General features: G+C 33.9%; 1 protein-coding gene and 2 pseudogenes across 1 annotated transcript in view; 2 read left to right on the top strand and 1 right to left on the bottom strand.

Annotated features, from left to right (window-relative positions):
- Positions 1 to 26,403, top strand: part of PGM2L1 (phosphoglucomutase 2 like 1) — a 51,413-nt gene that overhangs the window by 13,392 nt on the left and 11,618 nt on the right. Inside the window, exons 2-9 of the mRNA XM_006926613.3 lie at positions 10,340 to 10,507; positions 12,678 to 12,784; positions 13,498 to 13,582; positions 17,081 to 17,164; positions 22,600 to 22,793; positions 23,642 to 23,831; positions 24,145 to 24,242; positions 24,935 to 25,115. Of these exons, the coding sequence (XP_006926675.1) occupies positions 10,340 to 10,507; positions 12,678 to 12,784; positions 13,498 to 13,582; positions 17,081 to 17,164; positions 22,600 to 22,793; positions 23,642 to 23,831; positions 24,145 to 24,242; positions 24,935 to 25,115 (1,107 nt within the window). The remainder of the gene's footprint in view (positions 1 to 10,339; positions 10,508 to 12,677; positions 12,785 to 13,497; positions 13,583 to 17,080; positions 17,165 to 22,599; positions 22,794 to 23,641; positions 23,832 to 24,144; positions 24,243 to 24,934; positions 25,116 to 26,403) is intronic.
- On the bottom strand, positions 2,436 to 2,554 carry LOC112475069 (annotated as a pseudogene).
- Positions 15,470 to 15,588, top strand: LOC112474784 (annotated as a pseudogene).

Below are 26,403 nucleotides of genomic sequence, written 5' to 3'. Positions count from 1 at the left end.
TGAATATTTGAATTCACTGGTGAAGCCATCTGGTCCTGGACTTTTACTTTTTGGTAGGTTTTTGGTCATTTGTTTCAATTTCCATACTGCTGATCAGTCTATTTAGATTTTCCAGTTCTTCTTGATTCAGTCTAGGAAGGTTGTATATTTCTAAGTACTTGTCCATTTCTTCTGGGGTATTAAATTCGGTGTTATGTACTTTTTCATAATATTTTTGTATGATCCTTTGTACTCTTGTGGTATCTGTTGTAATTTCTTCTCTTTCATTCCTGATTTTATTTACTTGTGTCCTTTCTCTTTTCTTTTGTGAGTTTAGCCAGGAGTTTGTCAGTTTTATCAACCTTCTCAAAGAACCAGCTTTTTGTTGCATTTATTTTTTTCTATTGTTTTTTTTCAATTTTATTTAATTCTGTTCTAATTTTGATTCTTCTGCTAATTTTAGGCTTCATTTGTTCTTCTTTTTCTAGTTTTTTAAGATGAAGTGTTAGGTTGTTTCTTTGGGCTCATTTTTGTTTTGAGATAGGCCTGTAATGATATGAACTTTCCTCTTATTACCGCTTTTGCTATGCCCTAAAAGTTTTGATATGTTGTACTATTATTATCATTTCTGTGTATCTCTTAATCTCTCTTTTTATTTTTTCTCTAACCCAGTCAGTCTTTAGTAGCTTTTTGTTTAATCTCCATGTATTTGTGGTTCTTCCCTTTCATTTTACAGGTGATCTGCAGCTTCAAAGCATTCTGATCAGGGAATATGGTTGGTATGATTTCAACCCTCTTATGTTTGTTGAGGCTATCTCTGTGTTTCAGTATGTGTTTGATTCTTGAGAATGTTCCATGTACACTAGAGCAGAATGTATAAGCCGGTGTTTTGTGATGAAACGCTCTGTAAATGTCAGTTATATCCAGTTGTCTAATGTGTCATTTAAGGATGTTATTTCCTTATTGATTTTCTGTTTGGATGACCTGTCCATATCCGACAGTGGGGTATTTAGGTCCCCTACTATGATAGTGCTTTGGTCTGTTTCTCCCTTTAATTCTGTTAGTAATTGCTTTATATATTTTGGGGTTCCCTGATTGGGAGCATAGATATTAATAAGTGTTATGTCTTCTTGGTGTATGCTTCTCTTTATCATTATGAAGTGTCCCTCGGTATCTTTATCTTTTTAATTTTGAAGTCTGTTTTGTCCGATGTTAGTACTGCCGCTCCTGCTTTTCTCTGAATGCCGTTTGCTTGAAATATCGTTTTGTACCCTTTCACTTTGAGTCTGTATTTGTCTTTGGAGCTGAGATGTGTCTCCTGGCGGCAGCATATGATTGGGTTTTGTTTTTTGATCCATTCTGCAACTCTGTTCCTTTTTATTGGTGAGTTCAGTCCATTTACATTTAGGGTGATCATTGAAATACGAAGTTTTCCTATAGCTATTTTATCTTTTGCTTTCTGGTAGCTCAGTGTTTCCATTGCTTCATTGTCCTTGTATTTCCATCTGTCTTTTTATTTTGGTTGGGTTTTGTGGATTTTTCCACTGGTCTTTCTTGTTTTATGTTATATACTTCAGTTCTGAATCTTTGGCATGTGGTTACCATTATGAATATGTGAAGGACAGTTTATATATATACACACACACACACACATACATACACACACACATACATACATACATACATACATACATACATACATACATACAGTAGTCCATTTTCTTCTGCGTGTGCCTTATCTCCATTCCCCTTTGTGAATCTGGATCTTTGAATCCTCCCCTTTTCAGTTATTGTTGTCTCAGTTTGTCCCTATATATGCTGAATGTTCATTACTATCTTGCATTAGCAAATCTCTTCTTAGTGTTTAAACTTATAATATCCCGTTCTTAATAAGATTTGCACTACTCTACTTCTATCTGCCTGTTAGTCGCCTTGCTCAGTAATGTTTTTTTTTGTCATTTTGTTTTAGGTGGGCTGACCCCTTTCAGTATTTCCTGAAATGCAGGCCTCGTATTGGAGAATTCCCTCAATTTTTATATGTCTTTAAAGGTACTTATTTCTCCTTCATATCTAAAGGAGAGCTTTGCTAGTAATTCCTTTCATTTAATAGTTTGATTATTTGAATCCACTCCTTGCTTGTAAGTTTTGTGCTGAGCAGTCCAATGATAATCTGTTGGTTTTTTTTTTTAATAGGTTACCATCTTCTTTTCCCTGACTGCCCTGAGAATTCTTTCTTTGTCATTAAGTTTTGATAATTTTAGTATTATGTGTCTTGGAAAAGGCCTTTTTGGATTGACATAATTGGGTGTTCTGTTGACATTTTGAATTTCCAGTTCGTTCCTTAGATTTGAGAAATTCTCATCAGGTATTTGTTTGAAAATGCTCTCTGATTCCTGCTCTTTTTTCTCTCCTTCTGGAATACCCATTCTTCTTCTTCTTCTTTTTTTTTTTTTTAACGCCTACAGCACCTGATATTCCTAAGTGGTCTCCCATCCAAGTACTAACCAGGCCCGACCCCGCTTAGCTTCCGAGATCAGACAAGATCGGGCTCATTCAGGGTGGCGTGGCCGTAGACCCCATTATTCTTATGTTTCTTTCCCTGATGGTGTCAGCTAGTTCTTGAATTCTTCTTTCATTATTTTTCATTCTTCGGTTTCTCTCTTCTTCCTTTTGATTTATTTCTAGATTTCTTTCTTCAATATCACTGATCCTTTCCTCCATTTGGTTGACTCTGTTTCCCAATTTGCTATTTCATTCTTCATCTCTTTTAACATGTCCTTCATTTCCAGAAGATCTATTTGGTTCTCTTTAGGGTTTCAATCTCCTTGCTAAATAACTCATTCTGTTGATCTAGTTGTTTTTTCAACTCCTGGAATTATAGATCTCATTGAGTATTTTCAGAAATACCATCCTGAGTTCTCTGTCATTTAAGTCATATATTTCTTTGTCTTTAAGATTATTTTCTGGAGATTTTTCTTTTTCTTTCTGAGCTGCCTTGTCACCTTGGTCGTTCATGGCATTTAATGGACTGTTTCTCTGGGCATTAATGGAAGTATATTATACCTTTTTTTTTTCCCAGAAAGAAGATTTATTATATAAAGATCCCTCTTTAGCCTGTTGCTAAAAAGATGTTTTTCTTTTGGTTTCTAGTATGTGGCATATAAGCCTCTTGGATCCCTGCTTTGAGCCTTAATAATGTCTTTTTTTTCCTTATAAATATTCAATCACAACCGCTACCCTCAGTCTCAGTCTCCATCAGTGTTAGTGACAGTTTTAGTAGCATTTGCTCAGATTCCCCTGGGGCTCTATGGTGTTCAGTCTTGGAGGATATGGGGGGTGGTGCCCTCTGGGTTGGAGGATGGGGGTTGTTGTGGCTCAGCCTCGTGATTTTCAACTGTGGCTGATAATAATCAACTGTTGCTTCTCTGCCATCCTCACTTCTCTGCTTTCTGTCCTGATTCCTGGGCGCTGCCACTGTGTAGAGCTCACAGCTCTCTCAGACAGGGCTGTTCAGGGAACCTGCCCTACCTTCTCCCCTCCCCCTCCTCCTGCAGAGCTCCACCTGCAAGAGGCAGCTTCTTCCTCCCAATCTACCACCCAGCTCCCACAGTTCTGACCTCTGGTAGCTCTTGGGCACACATCACTCGCTCAGACGTGCTTGTGTGTATGTTGGGTGTTATTTATTGAGTTTTAGATATTCGGCTTTTTATTATTTCAAGGGGAGAGATATGGGGACATCTCTCACTCCACCGTGCTTCAGACATCACCCAAATTCTTCATTCCACAATGTAGTATCAAGTGTTTGTCTTTGCCAATGTAGAAATGAAGATTATATTTATTTTAGTTTTAATTTCCATTTTTTCTTGTAAAGATACTGAGTTTATTTTCATATGTTTAAAAGATACCTGTATTTCCTTTTTAAATGAACTATCTTCATATCTTTTGCCCATTTTTCTGTTGAGTCACTAATCTTTAATGTTAAATAAGCCTTTGGCTATTTAATATTTAAATTATTTATAACATTGGCAAATTGTCATCTGAGATATTATATGATTTTATACTCCGTCTTTGGCAAATTGTATTTTTCAATGATGGCTGCGTGCATGTATATATAATCCCACCTCACATGCTGTAACTTTGGCACACCTCAGTTGAAAGGTAAGATCTATTTTCCCTTTCGTAGAACTTGGGCCTTTGTAACTTCCCCAAGAAAAATAGTTTAGTGGAAGTGAAGCTTCCTGACTTCCAAGTCTAGGTCATAAACGGTAATGCGGCTTCCCCCTGGCTTGCTTGCTCTTGGGACACTTGCCCTTGGAAGCCAACATTGTGAGGAAGCCCAGGCCACGTGGAGTGAGCATTATAGTTATTTCAGCCTACAGCCCCAGGTAGGCCTTAGCTGTCAGCATCACTGCCAGATATATGAGTAAATAAGCCCTCAGATAATTTCAGCCCCCAGTCTTCAAGTCTTCCAGCTGAGACACCAGACATTGTGAGACACAGACAAGCCAAACTCGCTGTGCCCTTTCTAAATTCCTGACCCACAGAAACTGTGAGAGATAATGAATTATTATTAATTTAAGCCACTATGTTTGGAGTGGTTTGTTACCCCTGCCATAGTAATTAATAAACCTTACCTTCTCAGTACTGGGCTTAATACTTTTAAAAACTTAATAAAGTTTTGGGATGAAAATGATACCATATTTTAATTTACATTTCCTTGGATACTAGGAAGAGACTATCAGATGAGAAAGTAATAGTTGGCATGCTGACTATAAATATCATTGCAAACTTGAATTTAATACTGATCTCATTATCTCTCTACCCTCAACTTGTTTCTCACACCCCACCCTACACCCTCCAATTCCTACTCACTTTTCAGATCAGATATTTCTTCCTTGACTCTTCTCTCTACTCTTAAGTCCATCATGGGTTAGAGACTTATCCTACGTGTTCCTACAGCACCCAGAACTTACTCATATTCTAATACTTCTCATGTTTTATGTGCTAACTGCCCTTTTACTTATCTTTATGCTTCATTACATCTTGAGCTTTGTGAGAGCAGAGACAGTGTCTTCTTGTTCCCCATAGTGTCTCCTGTGCTTAATAAACATATATTTTAATTAACAAACATTGGTCGAATGCCTGAGTGCCAGGTTCTGTTCTCAATACTGAAGATATAGTATTAATTTTTTAAAAGTAACATTTTTGAGTGATTGCATAAAGTGTATATTTGGCATTTAATTTAGCCTCAAAGAATAACGTAAAATTATTTGTCCATAGGCTTTATCTTAAAAAAAAAATATCCACTTAATTAGGAAATTCAGTTGGGAATTCTTAGGTTCAATTGCATGATAACTTCAACGTACATTTTCTTTCTTTAATATTTACTTTTCCTGAAAGAACATGGCTACTTTGTTACTATTACTGACTCAGTCATTGGACACATATTAAGCATCTTCTGTGTACAAGGTAGAGGTTCAGTACTGTGGAGGATACAGAGGTTTAGAAAATGGTCTCTGCTATCAACCCCCATTATGAGAGTAATTATTACTGTTTTTAAGGGAATTCCCATTATCATCTGTTAACTTTTTTTCTAATACAATCGTCCATCTTATCCGTGGGAAATACAATCCAAGACTCCAGTGGATGCCTGAAACCTTAGATAAGACTGAACCCCATATATACTGTATTTTTCCAATACATACATACATACCTATGATAAAGTTTAATTTATAAATTAGGCACAGTAAGAGATTAACAACAATAACTAATAATAGAACAATTATAACAATAAAATAAGGGTTACCTGAAGTATAGTCATTCAAGTTTTTTATCTAAGCCAATTTAATTTATGCCAATTTCTGCAAATTTTTTAAAGATAGAGAAATTATATTAGATTTAGAACAGAGATCCTTTAAATGGAAAAAAATTATTGGTTTAGCAAGAGTATATTTTGTACTCAATGAGGAAGCATCTAGTTTGGAAAACATGTTCTGCTTCAATACTCTAGACTTGGATATTCAAGCTCGCTGACTCAGAAGAAGTAAATGTCAGGTTCACTTCAGATGTTTTAGGTTGCAGTTTCTCTTTTAACTTCTGTTTAGAAATAAACTTAAAAAAGTTTTTTTCTCTGTCATTATATAAAACTGGTATTTATTGTTTAGACGCCGTCTCTGAGTAACATTTTAAAATGTTATTTACAGTTTTGCAATTTTAAATATATTTGAGTTACTAAAAATCAATTTTGTGTAGTATTGCCCCCTCTTTAGATATATAACAAAACTACAATCTGGGATCCTTAATATACATTAAGAATATAATCCATTATATTATTTTAGATCAGTTCTAATCTTCTATACAATGATATTCATAGTTTCTATTATTTTTAAGCTCTTAGATTTAATACTAGAATAATAACAGAATAGATTCAAGTTGTATAAGAATTATAAAAATATTAGGTTTATAAGAGAAGTAGGAAAGAAACTTTGCAGGTAAATTCCTCATTGACAAACTCGATGTGTTTTACATCATGGTGATTCATTACTTTTTACATACTTTTATACACATTTGTATTTATTACATGTAAATAATACACAAACCTTATAACAGAATAGGTCAGAAAAGCTTGGATGAGTCCAAAATGATCCTTCATAAGTGCATGCTAATGTTTTCATTTAATGGCAGGCAGAGTTGGTTTGATTTTGGTCTGTGGGTAGTTTTCTTCACATTTGTGAAAGTTCATAAGTTTGTTGGAAGAGACACTTAAGTTTGTTAGAAGAGGCATGCCTACATATTTAAAGTGTTGCTTTTTTTGGTAAATCAAATCTTTTATGTTTTCTTTGAGTTTGAGTCTTACTGGACCTACAATATGGAAAAAATAAAACCACAGAGTATTAATGGAAGAAGACACTTTCTCCTCTTCATTTTAGACATGTAAAGTCACAGTAACACATAGGATTAGAACCTAAGGGAGAATTTTTGGTATGCAGGTAAAATTTGAAAATAATGTATAGCTTTAATTCTGTATTCTTTCTTTAGATTATTAATTTTATATTAAACAATCAGCTTTATTCCTGATGAAGTATAGAAAATGTTAATAGTCACTAAAATCTCTGTGTTTTCTGCAGGATTAGTTTTTTGGAGGACTAAAATTATTAAGATTCTAAAATATGCTTGTTAAGAGCAAATTTATTTCAGATCGAATGAATTTCCTTTCTAAATAATTCATTTTTTATGTAGTAGATCAGTAAGTATATTTTCAAAAACTATAAATCAAGTAACTTTCCTAAAGACTTACATTATAATTTTAAAGGTGCTTTTTTACAATTTATATCAGTTGAACAATTTTTTTTCCTTTGGCACTGATTAGGTTTCTGAGTATACTTCCTAATGCTTAAATGTACAACTACTAGAGTAAGGCCTTCCATTCAATTCTCCTGCCGTCAAGTAATGAATGAATTGTAAATGAGCACACATTAAAAAAACAAACAAAAATTTGTTTTTGTATTTGAGAAAGCTCCAATAGATGTTTTATAGATTCAGCTCTTATTAAAGCTTTCTATAGATAGGCAAAAGAGAGCAGTTTGTGCTCTCTTTTGAGGTAAAAAGTATTCATATAAACACACCAATAGTGGTTTTTCTCAGCCATCAAGGATACCTAACTAATTTTTACCATAAATAGTAATATAAACTTAAAATTTTCAAATAGTACCAACGCTGTACAATAAAAACTCTACCTCAGACCTCACCCCTGATTTCCTCAGTCTCTTATATTCACCTGTAGTATTTCTGGAATGATATATAAATATACACATATCTCTTTCTATACAAATCAAAATAGCTTATATACTCTTCTGCTTTCTTTTCCATTTAGTATCTCTGAGTTCTATGTGGAAATAGTATTCAAAAAATAATTTGTAGTTCTTAGACTCTTTATTATAGTTTATATAAATCATAGTTATTTGAAGATCGTAATAAAATGCAACTGTAATTTCATCATGTGAATGGAAATATATGATAATCATGGCTACATAGATACCAATTTAGTTATATTTTTTAAAAGTTTGTAACATCTACATCTAATTTAATGACTAGTTATGAAATAGTGGAGAAATCTGAGTTTAAAGTTGATCGCAAATGCCTGTCACCATAATCCCTTAGTTATTTTTAAAGTTTTTATTTTTTAACTTCAGTTGTCATTCAATATTATATTAGTTTCAGGTGTGCAATATAGTGATTAGATATTTATATAACTTACGAAGTGATTATCGAGATAAGTCTAGTGTCCACCTGACAACACCTGACAACATTCATCGTTATTACAATATTATTGATGATATTCCCTATGTTGTTCTTTATTAGTTTTTTTACCATAAAAATTTACGTTTAATGCATAATGATTCTTTATCCATTTTTATTTTTCTCTAATTTACAGATTTTCAAAACCAGGAATTAGGTCGATACTGGTTATAATGTTTATAACAAGGAATGGAAGTTTTAGGCCTTACTCTAGTAGCTGTGCATTTAAACATTAGGAAGTATACTCAGAAACCTAATAGTATTCATGTCTCCCAGAGCATTTTTTATATTTATATAAGTGTAACAAAAAGGAATATTGTTTTGCTCTGTAACTGGAATTAATTTTTATTAGAATAATTATCAGCCTTCCCTACATAATTATTTTGTTTGTAGTGAGATGATACAGGCTTCAGAGCCAGACCGACCTAGATTCAAATCCTGCCTAGATCTCCAATATTATTAGCTCAGTGTTACTAGGCTGCCTCTCTGAATCTTAATTTCTTCATCAATGCAGTGGTAGTAATACTACCAGTAAGATGTTGCAGTGAATATTCTCATATGAATAAATCATTTCGTTCATGTGAAGGTATTGCTGTGGACAGAAATCTGTGGGCCAAGAGGCATGTGCAGTTTGTTCCGATAGTTGCCGCAAAATCACTCCACAAAGACGATCCCAATTCATTGCCACTGACAGTGCATTACAGTGCCAAGTACCCTCTACAGTACTGAAGTTTTTCAGTCTTTTCAATTTTTGCCATTCTTATGCCCATTTGTAAATGTTAACCCTCTCCAAGTCTCTTTTACTTCTGTGTCAAATCTGGTGGTATCTTAGACTTTGGAATAATGTGATAGTAACACAGATAATCTTATTGTTTAGATTTATCTCTTAATAGCTATTTGTATTGTTATGTACCTTATGTATTTGTTAGTGTGTGCCATTTATAAAATGGAGACTCCTTGACTCTAGGTAATATATATATATAATATATACGTATAATATATATATTTTAAACATCCATTCATTTTAAGGTTATAATTTTAGTTAATCATAATTCCACGGCTTTCATTAGTCGGTGGCATGCACTCTGGTTACTTTAATTTCTACTGTAACCAGGAAACCTTTTGTTTGAACTTATATATTAATGTTTTTATTTCTTTACAAATACAGATATGCTCTAATATTTAGCACCTTTCAGGTACCTTGGATAATGAATATTCTGAATATTTATTATTCTTGTATAGGCTATAGATTTAGAAGATCTAAGCAAATATTACTTTTCACCTTATTTTCTTAATATTTGACTCTTTCTCTTAGAAAGTACTGGAAAATTCCATTTAAATTTTGTTCTTATTATAATTGTATTTCTATTAGAAATTTGCTACTTTTTTGTGAAGCACTATTTTCAGTCACAGGCATTCTTGAGATTTATGAAAATAAGTTAAAATAAGTACTAATGAAATATATAATCCTAAAATATGGATGTTGGAATGTCCTTTCTCACAAGCCATGTTTGGACTGAATTTTCATTCTCATTCTTAACTAAGTCCACATTTAACACCTAAAACCTTTTTATGGTCAACTCTTACTATAGATAAATTGACTTTAAGAATAATAAGCTTATTGGTCATTTTGAATTGCAGAGGTTTAGGTAGGTAGTTGGTAGACATGTTTTGATGGCATTTATCCAGTAGCTTCTATACTTCTTTTAAAACAATATAGATTCTAATTTAATTGATGCCATTTTTGACTAAGGTTTATTTTGGATCTATAGCTCTTAAGTTTATCCATTTATTTAAAAAACATTCTTGAATATATTATAAAAAATACTATGGCAATTACAGGCTATATAAATCTCTCTTAATAGGGCCTGGCTCCTTTGGGGACTCAGTAAATGGCAAGTATTGTTTTATTATACATACTAATATTTTTTAACTTGTGCTTATATTTGAAGAAATATAGAACCTTGTGGTGTATGCATAGTACTTATGGGTTCCTCACAAGGTTTTTATATTAGGGCTTTGCTTGAGATCCTGATTAAGTTTTAATACTTCTTTTTTTTAGAATCCCAAAACAAAAGAGCAAATTGAAAATCTGTTACGGAATGGAATGAACAAGGAACTGCGAGATCGTCTTTGTTGCCGAATGACTTTTGGGACTGCAGGACTTCGCTCTGCCATGGGGGCAGGATTTTGCTATATTAATGATCTTACAGTAATACAATCAACACAGGTATGTATTATAAAGTATTATACAAACAATTATCGCTCTGTTTTTTTCGCCTTATAAATTAGGTAATACCTTTCTAAAAAACAAAAACAAAAGCAAAACCTTAATATCCAGGAAGGTACTCTCATAAGTAAAAAATGTAAATAAATTCTGACCTTTGATTTGTCTTAGAAGTCACTTATGTATTTTCAAGGTCACAGACTATCTTTCTGACTGAGAATTATTTTGGTTGCCGCTATCAATTTCTTGACAGTGTTATTTTGCATTTGAAACCAGAAAATGGATATTGACATTTTCAATTAATGCAAAGAAACAAATTTAGATTACCCATTTGGCCTACAGCCATTGATAAAGGTTAACCAGAGTATTTGGAAAATTTCATTGAAAATATTTCCCTTTAATATGGTTCCTTATATCTACTTGAAAGTTTTTTAAGACAGTGTATGATATGATACAACTTATTTTATTTCTCTCCAATTTTATACACCTAACTCTGGTAACAAATTATTTCTCTTTCCAGTGAATCATCCTCTCTGCTTCAAGGAGCTATACTTTGCTTGAAGGCCAAAATGCATTTAGTATATACTAAAAATAGTTCTGGACTAGAAAAATGTTCAGTAGTCATACTTCTAACTAATCAATACTGCCAAACAGTAAATCATCTTTAGCCTTGTTCTGAGGGCATTCTCTAAAGCCAGGGGCTGGGGACAGGGAAGAAGGGATGACAAGGTGACTGAATAGATGGGATACATGCCAGCTCCTCTGCCCCATCTCCTTTCTGTTCATCATCCAGAGATGCTTCAGTTCAATCTTTTTTATGATTTAGGTTTCATCTTAAGCTTTCATTTAAACGAAGATTCCTTAACTTTATAAGAAGGGTCGGAGATGTTTGAAAATCAATTTCTATGGAAGTGCAAATTTTATAGCAATTGAGATTCCATTGTGTAAAGTGGAAAAGCCAGATGGAATCTCATTCTTAAGCCCTATCCCTTTTCAGAATGGGGGTATAGGAGGAAAGAGAGAAGTGGATTTTCATACCAGAGAATAATATGAGGTTTCGTGAGGTTTTAGGATAGTACCATCATTAGAAATAAATAAATTTGTGAAACTAGCCAATTTGGGCAAGCGCACACGTGCACACACATATGCAGAGAAGGTTGGGAAGAATGATTATACTTGAAAGAGCCATGGAAGAAGAGTCCAGAAGTCATTGGGACTTCATTCGGTGCTGCCACATAGTTACTTAACAGTGCCTGCCATATAATAGGTCTTCAGTAAATCAGTGTAACTTAGGTTTAGTTGAATGAATGACCTTGGGCAAATCATCACATGGACTGTCAATCTTATTCTGTCTGCTTTTTGAAGAGATGTTGAAAGATAGAGACAAAAGTATAAATGGCATCTGCATTTCTTTCTTTTCAGGGTTGTTGTAAGGATTAAATGTGGCAACATTTGTTAAAGTAGTTTTAAAGGACCGTAATAATAAAAAGTGTTATTTTTAGAGATGAAAGTATTAAAGTTAGCCCATTGTTGATAAGGTAGTTAAATGGTTTTATCTATTGTCGTGATGTTTTCAATATTAAATATTTTGTTTCATTTTTTTCCTCACCCTTGACTGCAAATTTTACTAGTTTGTGAGATTTTCTTTCTGTGAGATTTTAAAACCAAAGAATTACAAATAGGCTCAGCTATCTTAAAAAATGTTCTTATGAAGGTTTATGTTGCTAATTTAAAATGTTTGTGTCATAAATAAATTCTTTTGGTTAGCTTCAGTCTTAGGATTTAGCCAGGCCCAAAATAGTCAAAATTCTGTTAGAGCCTTAAGGCAAGAAACAATTTCTTCTGGCTTGCCTAATAATTTTTTGAGCGCACTGACTTTCATGTCCCATCTTTTGTCCTCATGTTTTATGTATCGTATTGGATTTAATAGTTACATAATTGATATTTCTGTGGTATTAAGCTATGTCTGAAACTCCAGGAAATAAATGTTTGTCATTTCACCTTTGAGGATTGAACAGTATTTTTCCCACATTGGTAAACATGGGCATAAAGGCAGAAGCCAGATCCCTCAGAGCCCGTAAGTTGCACATGACACATAAAAATAATAGATTTTAAGTGGCAGGAAAATGCAGGCATTAATCAGGAACTAATGTTTTGTGTTTATCTTCTGCAGGGGATGTACAAATACCTTGAAAGATGTTTCTCAGACTTCAAGCAGAGAGGCTTTGTCGTTGGGTATGATACCCGGGGGCAAGTAACTAGCAGCTGCAGCAGCCAGAGGTATCGTGTTAATTGTTTCAGAGATTAAGATGAATTGGAATAAAACCTAATTTTTTCCCCCCAGTGTTAGCATTTCTGAGACAGGAAACTGTCAAATAGAAATACAGTCACATGCTAATGTTTATTTTAGAGCTGAAATAGAAGCATTTCAAAGATAAGCTTTTTAGCTTTTACAGAAAAGAGTAACATTTAAAAATATTTAGAGTTAGTATTTAGAATGGTGTCGTGGCTTCTGTTATGACTTTAGTATTTGGCAAGGCACTGGGGTAGAAGTAATGATATAGTTTGTATTTTCTCATTATAGTCCCATTTGATTAGTTTTATGGTATTTTCACACCTAGATAATGATATAGTGATACTTTTTCCAGGGGATAATTATGCATATTGTGTTTATTAAAGTCTTTTATTTCACTTTTCTCCATTCTTTTTGTCTTTTTTTGAGTTTTATTTCTTAGGAGAAGAGCCGTCAAAAGATGAATGAGGAAAAAGGAAGAAATTTAAATGTCGATTCTCTTCATTGTTAAACTCCTTTAAAAAATCGTATTTATTTAACATTTTTAAGTTGAAGGACAAAGCTTAAATAACTAGTGATTATAAGAATTAGTTGTCTTAGGCCACTATATATTCAGAATAATTGTAATATGAAACATTTATTTTGTGGAAGGTTCGGTTTTGAAAAGTATAGTAAGACTAAGTGAAATCTCTCTTTTTAGGCTTGCTAAACTCACTGCTGCAGTGTTACTGGCCAGAGATGTTCCTGTGTACCTTTTCTCAAGATACGTCCCTACACCTTTTGTAGTAAGTGTGTTGGATTATTGATCATAAAGTTTGCTGCTCTTGAAAAGATTTCTTAAATTAACCAAGACTCAAATATTTGTTATGCATATAGTTCTGTATTAAATGATATGAAGGGCCAAAGGAAGAACTTATATCGATGTGCTTGCTTCAAAGGAAAACAAATTTTGCCCTGATTTTTTTTCATTCAACAAGCATGTGTTGAACCACCTAAGAATTTGATCTATAACAAGTTGATAAGTCCACAGTCATGGCGTGGGATATTCAGGCAGGCAAAAACTATTAAGGATAGATTTGAGTATACTATTAGCATACTTGGTCTGTGTGTGTGTGTGTGTGTGTGTGTGTGTGTGTGTGTAAAAACTCTGTATTCAGTGATGGTAGGACATTCATTCTTATTAAGCAGGGTCACAAAGAAAATCTCAGCAAATGTCAGAGAACTGCTTATCAAGCCATAGCCCTGGGCCCTATGCAATAGGATTCAAAATACATAAATCCACAAAACCCCATACATTTGGAATTTTAAAAACACATTTATAAGTAATTTATGGATTAAGGAAGATATCCTAGTGAAGATTGCTTTGCATGGTAGTGTAGGGCCATAAAAATAACTGTGTGAGCTAAAAGCGTGCAAATCGATCTTAATTATCAACGGGAAAAATTGCAGTTGTTCCATGACTTTAAAAATATTTTGCCAAAACATTAAAAGCATCCTTACTACTAGCTAAAAATGTATAGGGAAAAGAAAAAAATAGTAAAACTAATATTTATGTAGTACACAGTAATTTAAAACATTAGAAACATTGAGAACTAAAGTGTTTTATTCCTTTGTAAAATAATTTAGCCAGAATATGAACAGTGCTTGCTTTTTGTCATATACCTTAACAACACCTTAAGCGAGGATCTTTTCTATGCGTTGGCAAATTATAACACTCCTTTCTAAGTTTGGATCAGCTTCTCACATTTTATCCTTTGTACTTTCAATCTTGTGAAATATCTCTGAGAATCCATTTTTTGCCAGTATCACTACCTCTGGGACATCTTCATCCTTTTCATCCCTACTATATCTTTCACTTATATCCATATGCTTGCCTTCACTAAGGTTCTAGATATGCATATCAAGATTCTCTTGAACGACAGCAGTGTTAACATTCTCAGTTATCTTTTCTATAGCTCCATTTATGTTCAATTCAAATTATCACTTGTATCGCCATTATCATTTTTTGGATTTTTGCTGCACTTTCATCTTTGTTGGCCAATTCCTTCTCTCAGTTACCCATTTTTGCAAACTGTCATATGGATTTGTCACTGGGTAGTAAGGAGGCAACACAACTATACAACTGCTGTCAGTGTGAGAGCTAAATAACAGATGCACAGTGACCAGTCACAGACAGACCTTAACAGAGTGACGTGATTGGTCACTAGTCATAATGGATCACATATATATGTAGTTATTTTGGAGCTAGCAGCCAAATTTGTACTTGATGCAATTACTCACAGTTAACATAGCACGGTAACTAAAATTTAAACATGTTGTTGGGAGACTGGTATTATTTAACTACAAAATGGTATCAGAAATTTTTGAATATTGTATACGAATTTTTGTATTTTTGTATATTTTGTATATTGGAACCGTGCAAAACAAGGACTGCCTGTACTTAAAACTGAGCAACAATAAGTAGCGAAGATTATGGGCTATAACTAAAGCCCCACTTAAAGGGAAATTTACAGTCTTAATGAATATATTAGGGAAAAAAAGATTTTAAAATAATGAACTAAGACTCTAACTTAGTATGTTAGAACTAAAACAGAATAAATCCAAATAAAGTAAAAGGAAGGAAATAATAAAGATATGAGGGAAAAATCAATTAAATAGAAAATAAAGAAAAGGTCCATGTCCATGCCACCTTGCACAAGCCCGATCCCATCTGATCTCGGAAGCTAAGCAGAGTCGGGCCTGATTAGTACTTGGATGGGAGACCATCTAGGAAGACCAGGTGCTGTAGGTGTTATAAAAATAAACAAACAAACAAACAAACAAATAAATAAGGGATTGTAAACTGACAAGGTCTTTGCAATCTGTGAGGTCAACCAAGGATTGCCTTGCCTAAAAAAGAAAGAAAAAAGAAAGCAAACAAAGAAAAGAGGGTATCAACAAAAGCAAAAGTTGGCTCTCTGAAGAGACATAACATAGACAAACCTTGGCAAGGGAGCTCAAAAAAGAAAGAGAAAAAGACACAAAGAAATTCAGAGGGTACACAATAAATACAATCGAGATTTTAAAAACCACAATATCCTAAACAACGCAATGTAAATAAATGTGAAAGCTCAGATTGGTCAGTTTCCTAGATTAATCTATACATCAAAACGAATAAGAAATAGAAAACCTGAACAGACCTATAAACACTAAAGATATATTTTTTAAATCTTCTCAAAAATACCAAGTCCAGATGATTTTATAGGCAAGTTTTAACAAATGTTTGCGGAATAGATAATGTCTCTATAAACTGTTACTAGTGATTTATTTGAAATAAATACTGAGTGGCTCAAAGAATTGAAGGACTTGCTAAACAGTTAGCTGTAATGAATGACAGAAACTAGGGAGGGTACAGAAATTTAGAACATTTCTGTAGGATTCTGCCACTGGGTTGCCAAGCCCAGCTACCATCAATCCCAGTGTCACATTCCTTTCTATTGCAGGCAGATTGGCTCCAGCTGGTAGGGAGATACTTTTAGCAGTACCAGATTCACACCCTTTATCACCATGACTTTGAGTCAAAAGGCAATCTTCTAAGCCTACCTACAGCAGAAACACCTAACCAAGTTTGGTATATGAGCCAGTTTCTGAATTAAATCATCAAGAGAGTAGGTTTCTCTGGTCAGACCTGGATTGTGTAGTGGTGGAGGAGTAGGGGGAACATCCTAGGCAGACAAAAAACTGCTATGGAAGAAAAGAGAATTCCAGCCTGGGAATTAACTTTGGAATGAGGATGGTGAATTTACCTTTATATAATTTAGAGATCACAGAGTATATGTCAAGATTTTCAAATTGGAAGGCAAGAGATCGACGTTATACCCTTGAATCTTCTCCCTTATGATTGTCGGATAAACCTCAGTGTAAAATATGATGGATTGGGTAATTTCTAAATTTACTTCCAGCTCTAACATTTTATAATTATATTCACCACTCATATCTCCAGAGTCTAGTGGAGCATCTGGCACATAATAGGTGCTCATTAAATATTTTGTTAATTGAACAAAATAATAAGAAATGTTTATAGAATTAAGTTAAATAAAATTGGGGGAAAAGTCATTCAGTCTGAAAGGTGGTTACTGGTGACCTTTTAGAAATGAGCCCCACTCAATGAACCTGGCATTGATTTTTGAGTTTTAGACTATTTATATCTTAATGTCTGTTCCTGTTATTTAATCAAAGGTATTCTCATGTCAAATGTATGAGTAGCTAAGAAGCAAAATGAAATTATGGTCTTATTTTTTCAGCCATATGCAGTCCAGGAGCTTAAAGCAGTTGCTGGTGTGATGATAACTGCATCTCACAACCGCAAAGAAGACAATGGTTATAAGGTAAACCTTGGACTCCAGCTCTCTGCTTATTTTCATAGTTATTATTTTATTTAAATAATATGTGCTGAATATATTTTCTACACTGGGGAATAGGGCTAGACATTAGAGAGAAAGACAAAAACCATTGAGGCTGACCCTCAGGAACGTGTATCTCTGATGGCCCTTATTTACTTCTCAACATGTATTATTACAAAAGTCTCTTCATTGGTCTCTTCTATCTCGCTGCCCTTGATTTCCTTTTCCTATCCTAAATCCATCTCTCTATCATTTCAGAGTCATATTGTACCAAGAACTTCAGGAATGAATGAGAGTTTGCAGGAAGAGAGCTACAGGAATATACCTTGACCTCACCCTCCTCTTCCTTCAGCCTTCTACTGGGGCTCCCTATTGGTCACAGGATCCATTTGATGTGTCAGCCTCTGGCAGGAACCAGGGTGGAGGAGGGTGAAGAGTGGCTCTGGAGGGGCAAACAGAAAATACGCAGCACAGCAATGAGCCTGTATTTGGGGTTCCTGGGTGATGATGACTCCATGATCTTATATTTGTCTTTCTTCTTCCGTGAGAGGCCTCCAGATACACTGAGCTCTATTTTACTGGGGAAAATAAGATTTAGTATTAATCTAAGATTTTGGTCCTGGCCAGCTAATTGGATAGTGTTACTATTCACAGAGGCAGGGGAGAATCATGAATTATTCAGTTTGGGACATATTAAGCTTGAGATATTTGTTAGTCAACCTGGTAGCAACATCCTGTAGACAGTTGAATATGTAGATCTTTTGCTTAGGGGATAAATCTGGGGTGAAGTTATAGGTTTTGGGGTCACCATATATATTAGAGCATTTAAGAGTATTTGGAAGCCTTTTGCTTGGACAAGCAGCCCAGAGACAGTATGTAGTGAAAAAGATAGATCCAAAGAGATCCCTATAGAATATCAACTTTAAGGGAAGGGAGAAAGAAGTGCTGGATAGGAGAAAGACCAGAGGAGATTGGTGTCATAGAAACTAAAGGGATAAGAGAGTTGCAAAGAGGGAAAGGTCAACTGTCAAGAGAGCCAAGAACCCAGATCTCCTCTGAGCATCAGATTCCTACATCCAGCTGTTTACTTCATATCCACTGGGATGTCTAGCAGACATCTCAAAATTAGTGTTTCTGGAACAGAGGTCTCGATTCCCCCATAACCTGCCACATACATACTCAAATGTGTTCGTCCCGGGCTTCCCCATCTCTATAAATTGATACCACCCACAAACAAAAACCAGAAGTCACTCCTTTTCCTTCACTCCTAACATTTAATCCACTAACAGATGCTACACATTCTACATGTTAAATATATGTTGAATATGTTTACTTCTATCCATGTCTTCTACCTCCACCATTCCAAAGCATTGTTGCCCTCTGTCTGAACTACACTATCCTAGCTGATTTCATCCCTGCTTCCCCTGCAATTCATTCTCCACCAGGTGGCCAAATGATCTTTTAAAACATAAATAGGTCATCTTACTTTTCTGCTTAAAATTCTTCAGTTGGCTTCTCATTCTTTGAATAAAATCTAAACTCTTTATCTCAGGCCACAGGACCCTGCTTCTTGCCTCCCTCTTCAACCTCATTTCCTTTATTGCTCTCCTGTGCTCACTACATTCTAGTCACACTGCCACTACTTTCTTTTCCTCTAGTTCCTCCAATATACCAAGCACTTTCCCACCTCCGAGCCTTTGTAATTGTTTTTTCCTCTGCTTGGATTGCTCTTCCCCAAATCTTGCAGACTTGCTCATTTTCATCCTTCAGCTTCCTGCCCAGATGTTGCTTCCTTGAAGGGACTTTCCCTGGTCACCTTATCTGAAGCAGCTTCCCTCAATAACCTTCTCATCATCTTGTTTATTTCCTTCACAGAACTTTCCACTATCTCTAATTATCTGCTTTCTTTATGATGAATTATCTTGTTTGTTTATTGACATTTGTTTGACCTTGCCTACCCCTTTTCCCCAAGATAAGCTCATGGGTGGAGAGACTTAGCCTGTTTTGATAGTCATTGCTGTCGAATATATTTGTCACATAGCAGACTCTCAAAGATTTCTTTTTCTTCAAGTATAAGCACAAGGTAAAAAATAAAAGTTAAACAGTCTAAAAAGTTAAAGAATAAAAAATATCTCTCCCATCCCTTTTTCCCAATACCCCTCTCAGAAGCGAATACTGTTTCCAGTTTTAGTTTCCTTGTAGAGGTAGTCCATGAATGTGTAATCATATATGTATTTGTCACTCGCTCTTTTTTTCATAAGTGGGAGGGCACCATATACAGTCTTCTGCACTTTGCTTTTTTCACACAACGGTATGAAACAATTTTAGAGATCATTCTCTCCATTGATTGATTGATAAATGAGTCTGCCGCATTCATCTTTAAAATCTATATAGATGAATCCTAATTTATTTAACCAATCCTTTGTCGAACATTTTGTTTCTGATCTTTACTACTTATAAACAGTGCTGCAATGAATATTATTCTACGTACATCTTTGTTCATATATGCAAGTAGATTTATATAGTCAATATAGAATAGTATTTAAGAGATTAGGTTGGGTTTGAAACCTACCTCTGTGACTCAGAAGCTTTGTGACAAGGTATTTAATTTCTCTGTGCTTTAGTTTCCCCATTTGTATACTGGGGACAATAATAGAACCAACATCATAGGGTGAGAGTGAGAGTTAAAGGAGATATTGTCTATAAAATGCAGAGTCCTGTGGCCCAAGTCTGGCACTGATAAATGCTCAATGCTGTTGTTTTTATTGTTATCATCTACAGCTGTACTGTCCAATTTGTTAGCCACTAGCCACCTGTGGCTATTGAACACTTAAAATATAATTGGTCTGAATTGAAATGTGTTATAAGTGTAAAATACACACCAGATTTTGAAGACTTAGTAGGAAAAAAAATGTAAAATACCTCAATTTTATATTGATTATATGTTGAAATGATAATATTTTTGATATAGCGGGTTGTATAAAGTATATTAATTTCACATGTTTCTTTTTATCTTGTTTAATGTGGCTACTAAAAAAGTTTAAATTACATAAGTGGCTTGCATTTGTGGCTCACATTATATTTCTATGGCACTTTTGATCTATAGGATAAATTTCAAGAAGTAAAACTTCTGAGTCAAAGGGAATATGAAAGAAAATTTGTCATTCTCTATTTAAGGTAGTTGTACCAGTTTATACTCTCACCAGCAATATATGAGAGTCTTTATGCACCTTCCACTATTGTATTGTCAAACTTTTTGGTCTTTGCCATTCAGATAGGTGGAAATGTTATTACATTTAATCTTCACTTGTCTTAGGAGTGAGGTAGAGCATCTTTTCATGCATTTACAAGATATTTGTATTCCTTTTCCTGAGAGTCTGTTTAAGGATTTGCCCATTTTTCTCTTGGGTTGTTGCTCTTTTTTTTCTTGTTGATTTGTGGGAACTCTTTGTATGTTAAAAAGTAGCTCTTGCTCATCTGTTTTAGAGATATCACCCCCATATTATCATTTGCCTTTTGACTTTATATTTTTTATGCATGGTTTTATGGTATTTTTCTGATTTTGAAAAAAAAAAGTTATTTTGGCACTTACATTGGTATCATTTTTCATTTGTAGATTAATTTAGGAAGCTTCGATATTTTAATAATATTATGAATTTCCTTATTCATGAACAGGATGTATCTTTCTGTTCTTTCAAGTCTTCTTTTAGATTTTTTATTGACATTTTGAAGGTTTTTAAAAATAGATCTTTCACCTTTTTTTAAAAGTGTATTTCTGGGTATATTTTGTTGTGTGGATTTTTCTGTTACCATGTCAGGTAGGGATACTTTCTGATGTAGGCTCAGGAAACCCAGAATAGTGGCTTAAGCTGGTAGAGGTTAATTTTTCTCACATAACAAGAAGTCTAGAGGTAGGTGGCTGCTGATGTGGTTCTGTAGCTCAGTGATGCTCAGGCCTAACATTCCTGCAGGTTTTTTTGGTCTTTCCCTCAAGTGTGGTCATCATATAATGTTTGCTGTACCTCTAGGCATCATGTCCACACACAAAGCAAGAAAACGTGGGCAGGGAGAAAGGCCAGGATTTTTTCCTCATATTTTATAAAAATGATCACAGTGAGCTTTCAGGGCCTATAGATGGAATCTTTTAGGGGCTTGGAATGTGGCAACATCCTTTCTGAGCAGTTTTTGTTTGTTTGTTTGTTTGTTTTTAATTTCTGCGGGAACCTCAGAAGTTTTACTGACTCGGAGCAGTTTTTGTGTTAATTTAGACCTCAGATTTGAATTTTTTTAAATCACCCAGAACCCAATAAAAAACAGACATGCTTTCTCATCATCTTTCTATAATAATGGGCAAAACTTTTTCTCTTCTATATTTCTACTGAGAGAGGGGTCTCAGTTCCAATGTCCTACCTCCCACATGGGCATTATAACTCATGAACCAGATAAATAGACAGTTCCCAAACTCCAGGCAGCCATAGCATCACTCTGGTTTTTAATTCTTTCCTTTGTTCCCCACTCCCTGGAGTTTCCCCTTTCTGTCTTGTGAACTAGACTATTTATTGTAGATAATACTTTTTCTACTTTATCTAGTATTTTGAGGTGTTTATAGAGTGAGAATTCTGAGGTCATCTAGTCTACCATATCGATTGGCACAGCTTAGTACATAATACATATTCAAGTGTATTCTTCTTTTCTTCATTCAGGATACAGTAGAGAGGATTCATGTCATATAAATGGTAGAAACAATACAGATATTCTCTAAGAATTCCTTCTAAGTTTGAGATTCTGTGAATTATAGAAATACATTTTCTTGCTTTTTTTTGTTTTCTGTTCCTAATGTCTTACTGATCAAACTTCTTGACAAACTGACAACTTAATGAAGTATATTTTCTTTAAATACTTAAAATACATATATTAAAATGTCTATGAGATAATTAACATATTGATTGTCTTTCCTGAAATAGACTTCATTTGGTGTGACATAAATTCTACTTTATAACTGAAAAATAATTTCTTCTTTATCACTTAACCACTTTATAATGCTAAAATTTTATAGTGTCAAGTTTTATGGATATTCCATGGTTGCTTAGATTATCTTCAGTACATAGTTATATAAGAGTGTGATTGGATACTATGGTATATATATATTATAATGTCATAATGATGCTTGATTTTTTTTACTTGTTTTATTATTAAAGTATACTTCTAAAAGAAAATAAGACATGATAATTTTGTTGAAGGGTCCCAGTGGAATCATTACCATTAATAGCTGTTGGTTTTTATTAAGTTAGTCCCATGCTGACATTTTCTACTTGAGTAATTTGATATGCTTTTTTATAAAGTCAGATATCTTTACTGTAGATAAGAAAACATCTGGCCAGCATTTCAAGCGTTTATAACTGTATTTACCTATTATCTAGGTTTATTGGGAAACAGGTGCTCAGATTACATCTCCTCATGATAAAGAAATTCTGAAATGTATAGAAGAATGTGTGGAACCCTGGAATGGTTCCTGGAATGATAATTTAGTGGATACTAGTCCACTGAAGAGAGATCCTCTGCAGGACATTTGCAGAAGATACATGGAAGATCTGAAAAAGATCTGTTTTTACAGGTATTCAAGTAGAAATATAGGATAATATTACCTTGGAATAAGATTAACAAATAAGGTAAAGAAATAGGGATAAAAATGTATTGGTTGTTTATTATATTAAAATTATAGCTAAATAGTACTATTTATAATAGTCAAAAAAATGGAAATAATCCAAATATCCATCAACCAATGAATGGATAAATAAAATGTGATATATCTTACAACGAAATATTATTTGGCAATAAAAAGAAATGAAATATTGATGCATACTACAGCATGAATAAACCTTGAAAACGTTATCCTAAGCTAAAGAAGCCAGTCACAAAGTACCGCATATTGTATGATTCCATGTATGTGAAATGTCCAGTAGGCAAAACTGTAGAGACAGAAACAGACAAAGTATATTAGTGGTTGCCTATGGCTGGGAAGAATGGGAAGGTTAGGGAGTGGTAGCTATGGGGTATGGAATTCTTTTTGGGGTAATGAGAATGTTCTAAAATTGATCATAATAATGGTAGAAAAATTTTGAATACAGTGAAAGCCACTGAATTATACACTTTAACTGGATGAATTTTATAGTCTATTAATTACCTCTCAATAAAGCTGTTTTAAAAAAGTATAGCTAAATATATGTATTCCTTCTATATAAGGTTAGGAAATTTTCTCTAAAATTTTGTTTTTTCTTTTCTACTTCCATATTTCCATAACTATTTCATGAGTAGCTAACACTATTGCTAGAAAGCTTCCTGGCTGGCTGAGTATATTTTCCCTATCTTACAAGATAGATTTTAGCTTTTCCTCTAGCTTATTTTAATTATATCACAAGTAATGAGTTTTGTGACTGATTATATGATGATTTTCCTTTACAGGGAATTAAACTCAAAGACCACCTTGAAATTTGTGCATACATCTTTTCATGGGGTTGGACATGACTATGTGCAGTTGGCTTTTCAAGCATTTGGTTTTAAGCCTCCAATTCCAGTACCAGAACAAAAGGATCCTGATCCGGACTTTTCTACTGTTAAATGCCCAAATCCTGAAGAGGGAGAATCTGTGCTGGTATTTTTTCCCTATATTTAAATATTATTAAGTGTATTAAACTTTATCAAATAGATAGAACTCATTGAGAATTCAGAGATTACTTACAAAAGCAATAACCACTTTAGTTTACATCTTTCAGGTTATATTGGAGCCATATATTGTTTATTTGAAACCTCTGTAGCAGATATCCTTACCTCTAGACTTAATTTAAATTGAGCTAAACTATAGTTCTTCTAAAATTCATATCACTAACATAGGGCCTACATTTAGGAATATTAACATTGCATTTAATGTCTTCAATACAATTCAGCTTTTTGGGTCACTGTTTTAGGAACTTTCTTTGAGACTGGCAGAGAAAGAAAATGCCCGGATAGTGCTAGCCACAGATCCTGATGCAGACCGACTGGCAGTGGCAGAACTTCAGGAGAAGTCAGTAGAACCTATTGTTTGATTAAAAGCTTAAACTTTGAAAGACAGTTTTTGAAGTCTTACGGGCTCGTTGGAAATAATTTTTTTAAAAAAGAAATCTGTAAAACCACTATCCAGAGATAACCACCTAGGTTGATATTTTAACATCTTTCCATATTTTTTCTACTCAAATATTTAAAATACATGTGTAATGTATTTTACTAGTATTTATCATACTAGTATAATTTTATATCTTGATTATTTTCCACTTATACTGTACTGTGAGTTTTTTCCCTGTTCTTGAATATTGTTTAAAATATTAAATTTTAAAATGGCATAATATCCCTACAGATTGCTTTATCAATGTAATCATTTCCTAATCTTGGTCCTTTCAGTTGTTATGTATTTTTGCCATTCTGTGTTGTGACAAGTGTCCTTACATAGAAAGGACATTATATTATTAACTTTTTTCTCATTAGGTAGGTGAATAAAAGTAACAATGTAATAATTTTTTAAAAGACATTGCTACCATTCCTACCCTAAGCTCATCCCTGGTCAGTTAGAAAAGTAGTAGTAAATGTTTTCTCAAAAAATCTCATATAGTAATTTTTGGGTTTTCCTATATGAAGGATGGTAGTTTGTAGGCCTTAGGGTCAAGAAGTTTTAATGAGCAGTTATAAAGATCTTGACTTGAATTTTCATTTTCTCTACAGTGGTCATTGGAAAGTTTTCACAGGGAATGAGCTGGCAGCTCTGTTTGGGTGGTGGATGTTTGATTGCTGGAAGAAAAGTAAATCAAGAAATGCTGATGTGAAGAACATTTATATGTTAGCCACCACAGTCTCCTCCAAAATTCTGAAGGCACTTGCACTTAAAGAAGGATTCCATTTTGAAGTAAGAATAGATACTATCTGTGTTACTTTTCTAAACCTGTTTCTATAAATTAAAGCTGTCTCTTCAACAAACTAACTTTTGTTGATTTCATTTATAATTCCCACTCTTTTTCTAATTCTGTTAACACTTACTTAATCTTTTTCATAATTTAAGCACTTGAGCCAAATTCATCTAGTGTGTAAATTTCTGAAACTAAGATAAGATGGTCTTTAAAAATTGCATTAATGCTTATTATTTCATACAATAATATCTGGGTTTTGTACTGAGAAAATCTGGCTCCTGGTGACCTCATCAGTAACATAAACTCCACTCCAAAAAATTATAGGTGTCATTGACCACTCATTTATTTAGGCTCTTCAAGTTCAGTTTGAAGAAACTTTAAGTAGTCTTCTAAATCGCAAATTAAGACCCAAAGATTCTAATTCCATAAAAAAAAAAAGATAATGCCCCTCTCTCAGCACAGATCGATAACCTTCCTGAGCCTCAGGAAGTTAAGCCTACTATTTTACAGCTACTGGTATTAATGTCAATTAAGTTGCTATCCTCTGCCATCTTTGTGAAATATCAGAGAAAATGTCACCTCTGGGCATTTTTCTTGAGCCACAGTCAAGCTACAGGTCTTACCACTAATCGGCTGAATAGAAGAAAATCATACCTGTCTTAATGAAGTAGAACTTTCAATCTCAGGCTTTTTAAAATACAAATAGCAAAAGAGAAGAAATCGAAAATTTATTTTAAGCCCAAGATTCTGAATTAAGTAATGTTAACGTTTTTTTCACTTATATCTATGATAAGAAAAATGTATAATGAGCACAAAAGAGAGAAAAAAAATGATTCTAAAGAACAATATTATAAATTTGCTTACTTTTTATTGTTGAGGGTGGGGGTAGCAGATGGTTTGGGCTTTTATTTTATTTTCCAGTGAGGAGGTAGAGAGGTGAATTAAGAATCTTAAGTTAGTAATGGTTAGTAATGAGCTCTAGAGTCAGTGTGTATCACATGTTCTTTCTGTTGGTTCTAAAACAGTTTGTCTATAGCTCGTCAGATGAAAAGTTCTTAAATCTAATTACCAGAGAAGGATTTGATGTTATGGTAAAGAACAGTTGGTTCAAGCATGTGTTGTGATAATGTTGAAAGTGCATCATTAAAAAGCTTTATGGCCTTCGATTACTCGGGGGTACTAAATCACAACCTTCATAGGTACTCTGATGTTAGTGCTTATAATAGAGTTTAAAGGACAGTTTCTGAGAAGCACCGTAATTGAATCCTGTCTCTGTCTTCTATGCAG

The sequence above is a fragment of the Pteropus alecto genome, unplaced genomic scaffold (assembly GCF_000325575.1).
Source record: "Pteropus alecto unplaced genomic scaffold, ASM32557v1 scaffold7, whole genome shotgun sequence".
In the NCBI taxonomy this organism is placed as follows: Eukaryota; Metazoa; Chordata; class Mammalia; order Chiroptera; family Pteropodidae; genus Pteropus; species Pteropus alecto.
This window is presented reverse-complemented; position numbering and strand designations above follow the sequence as displayed.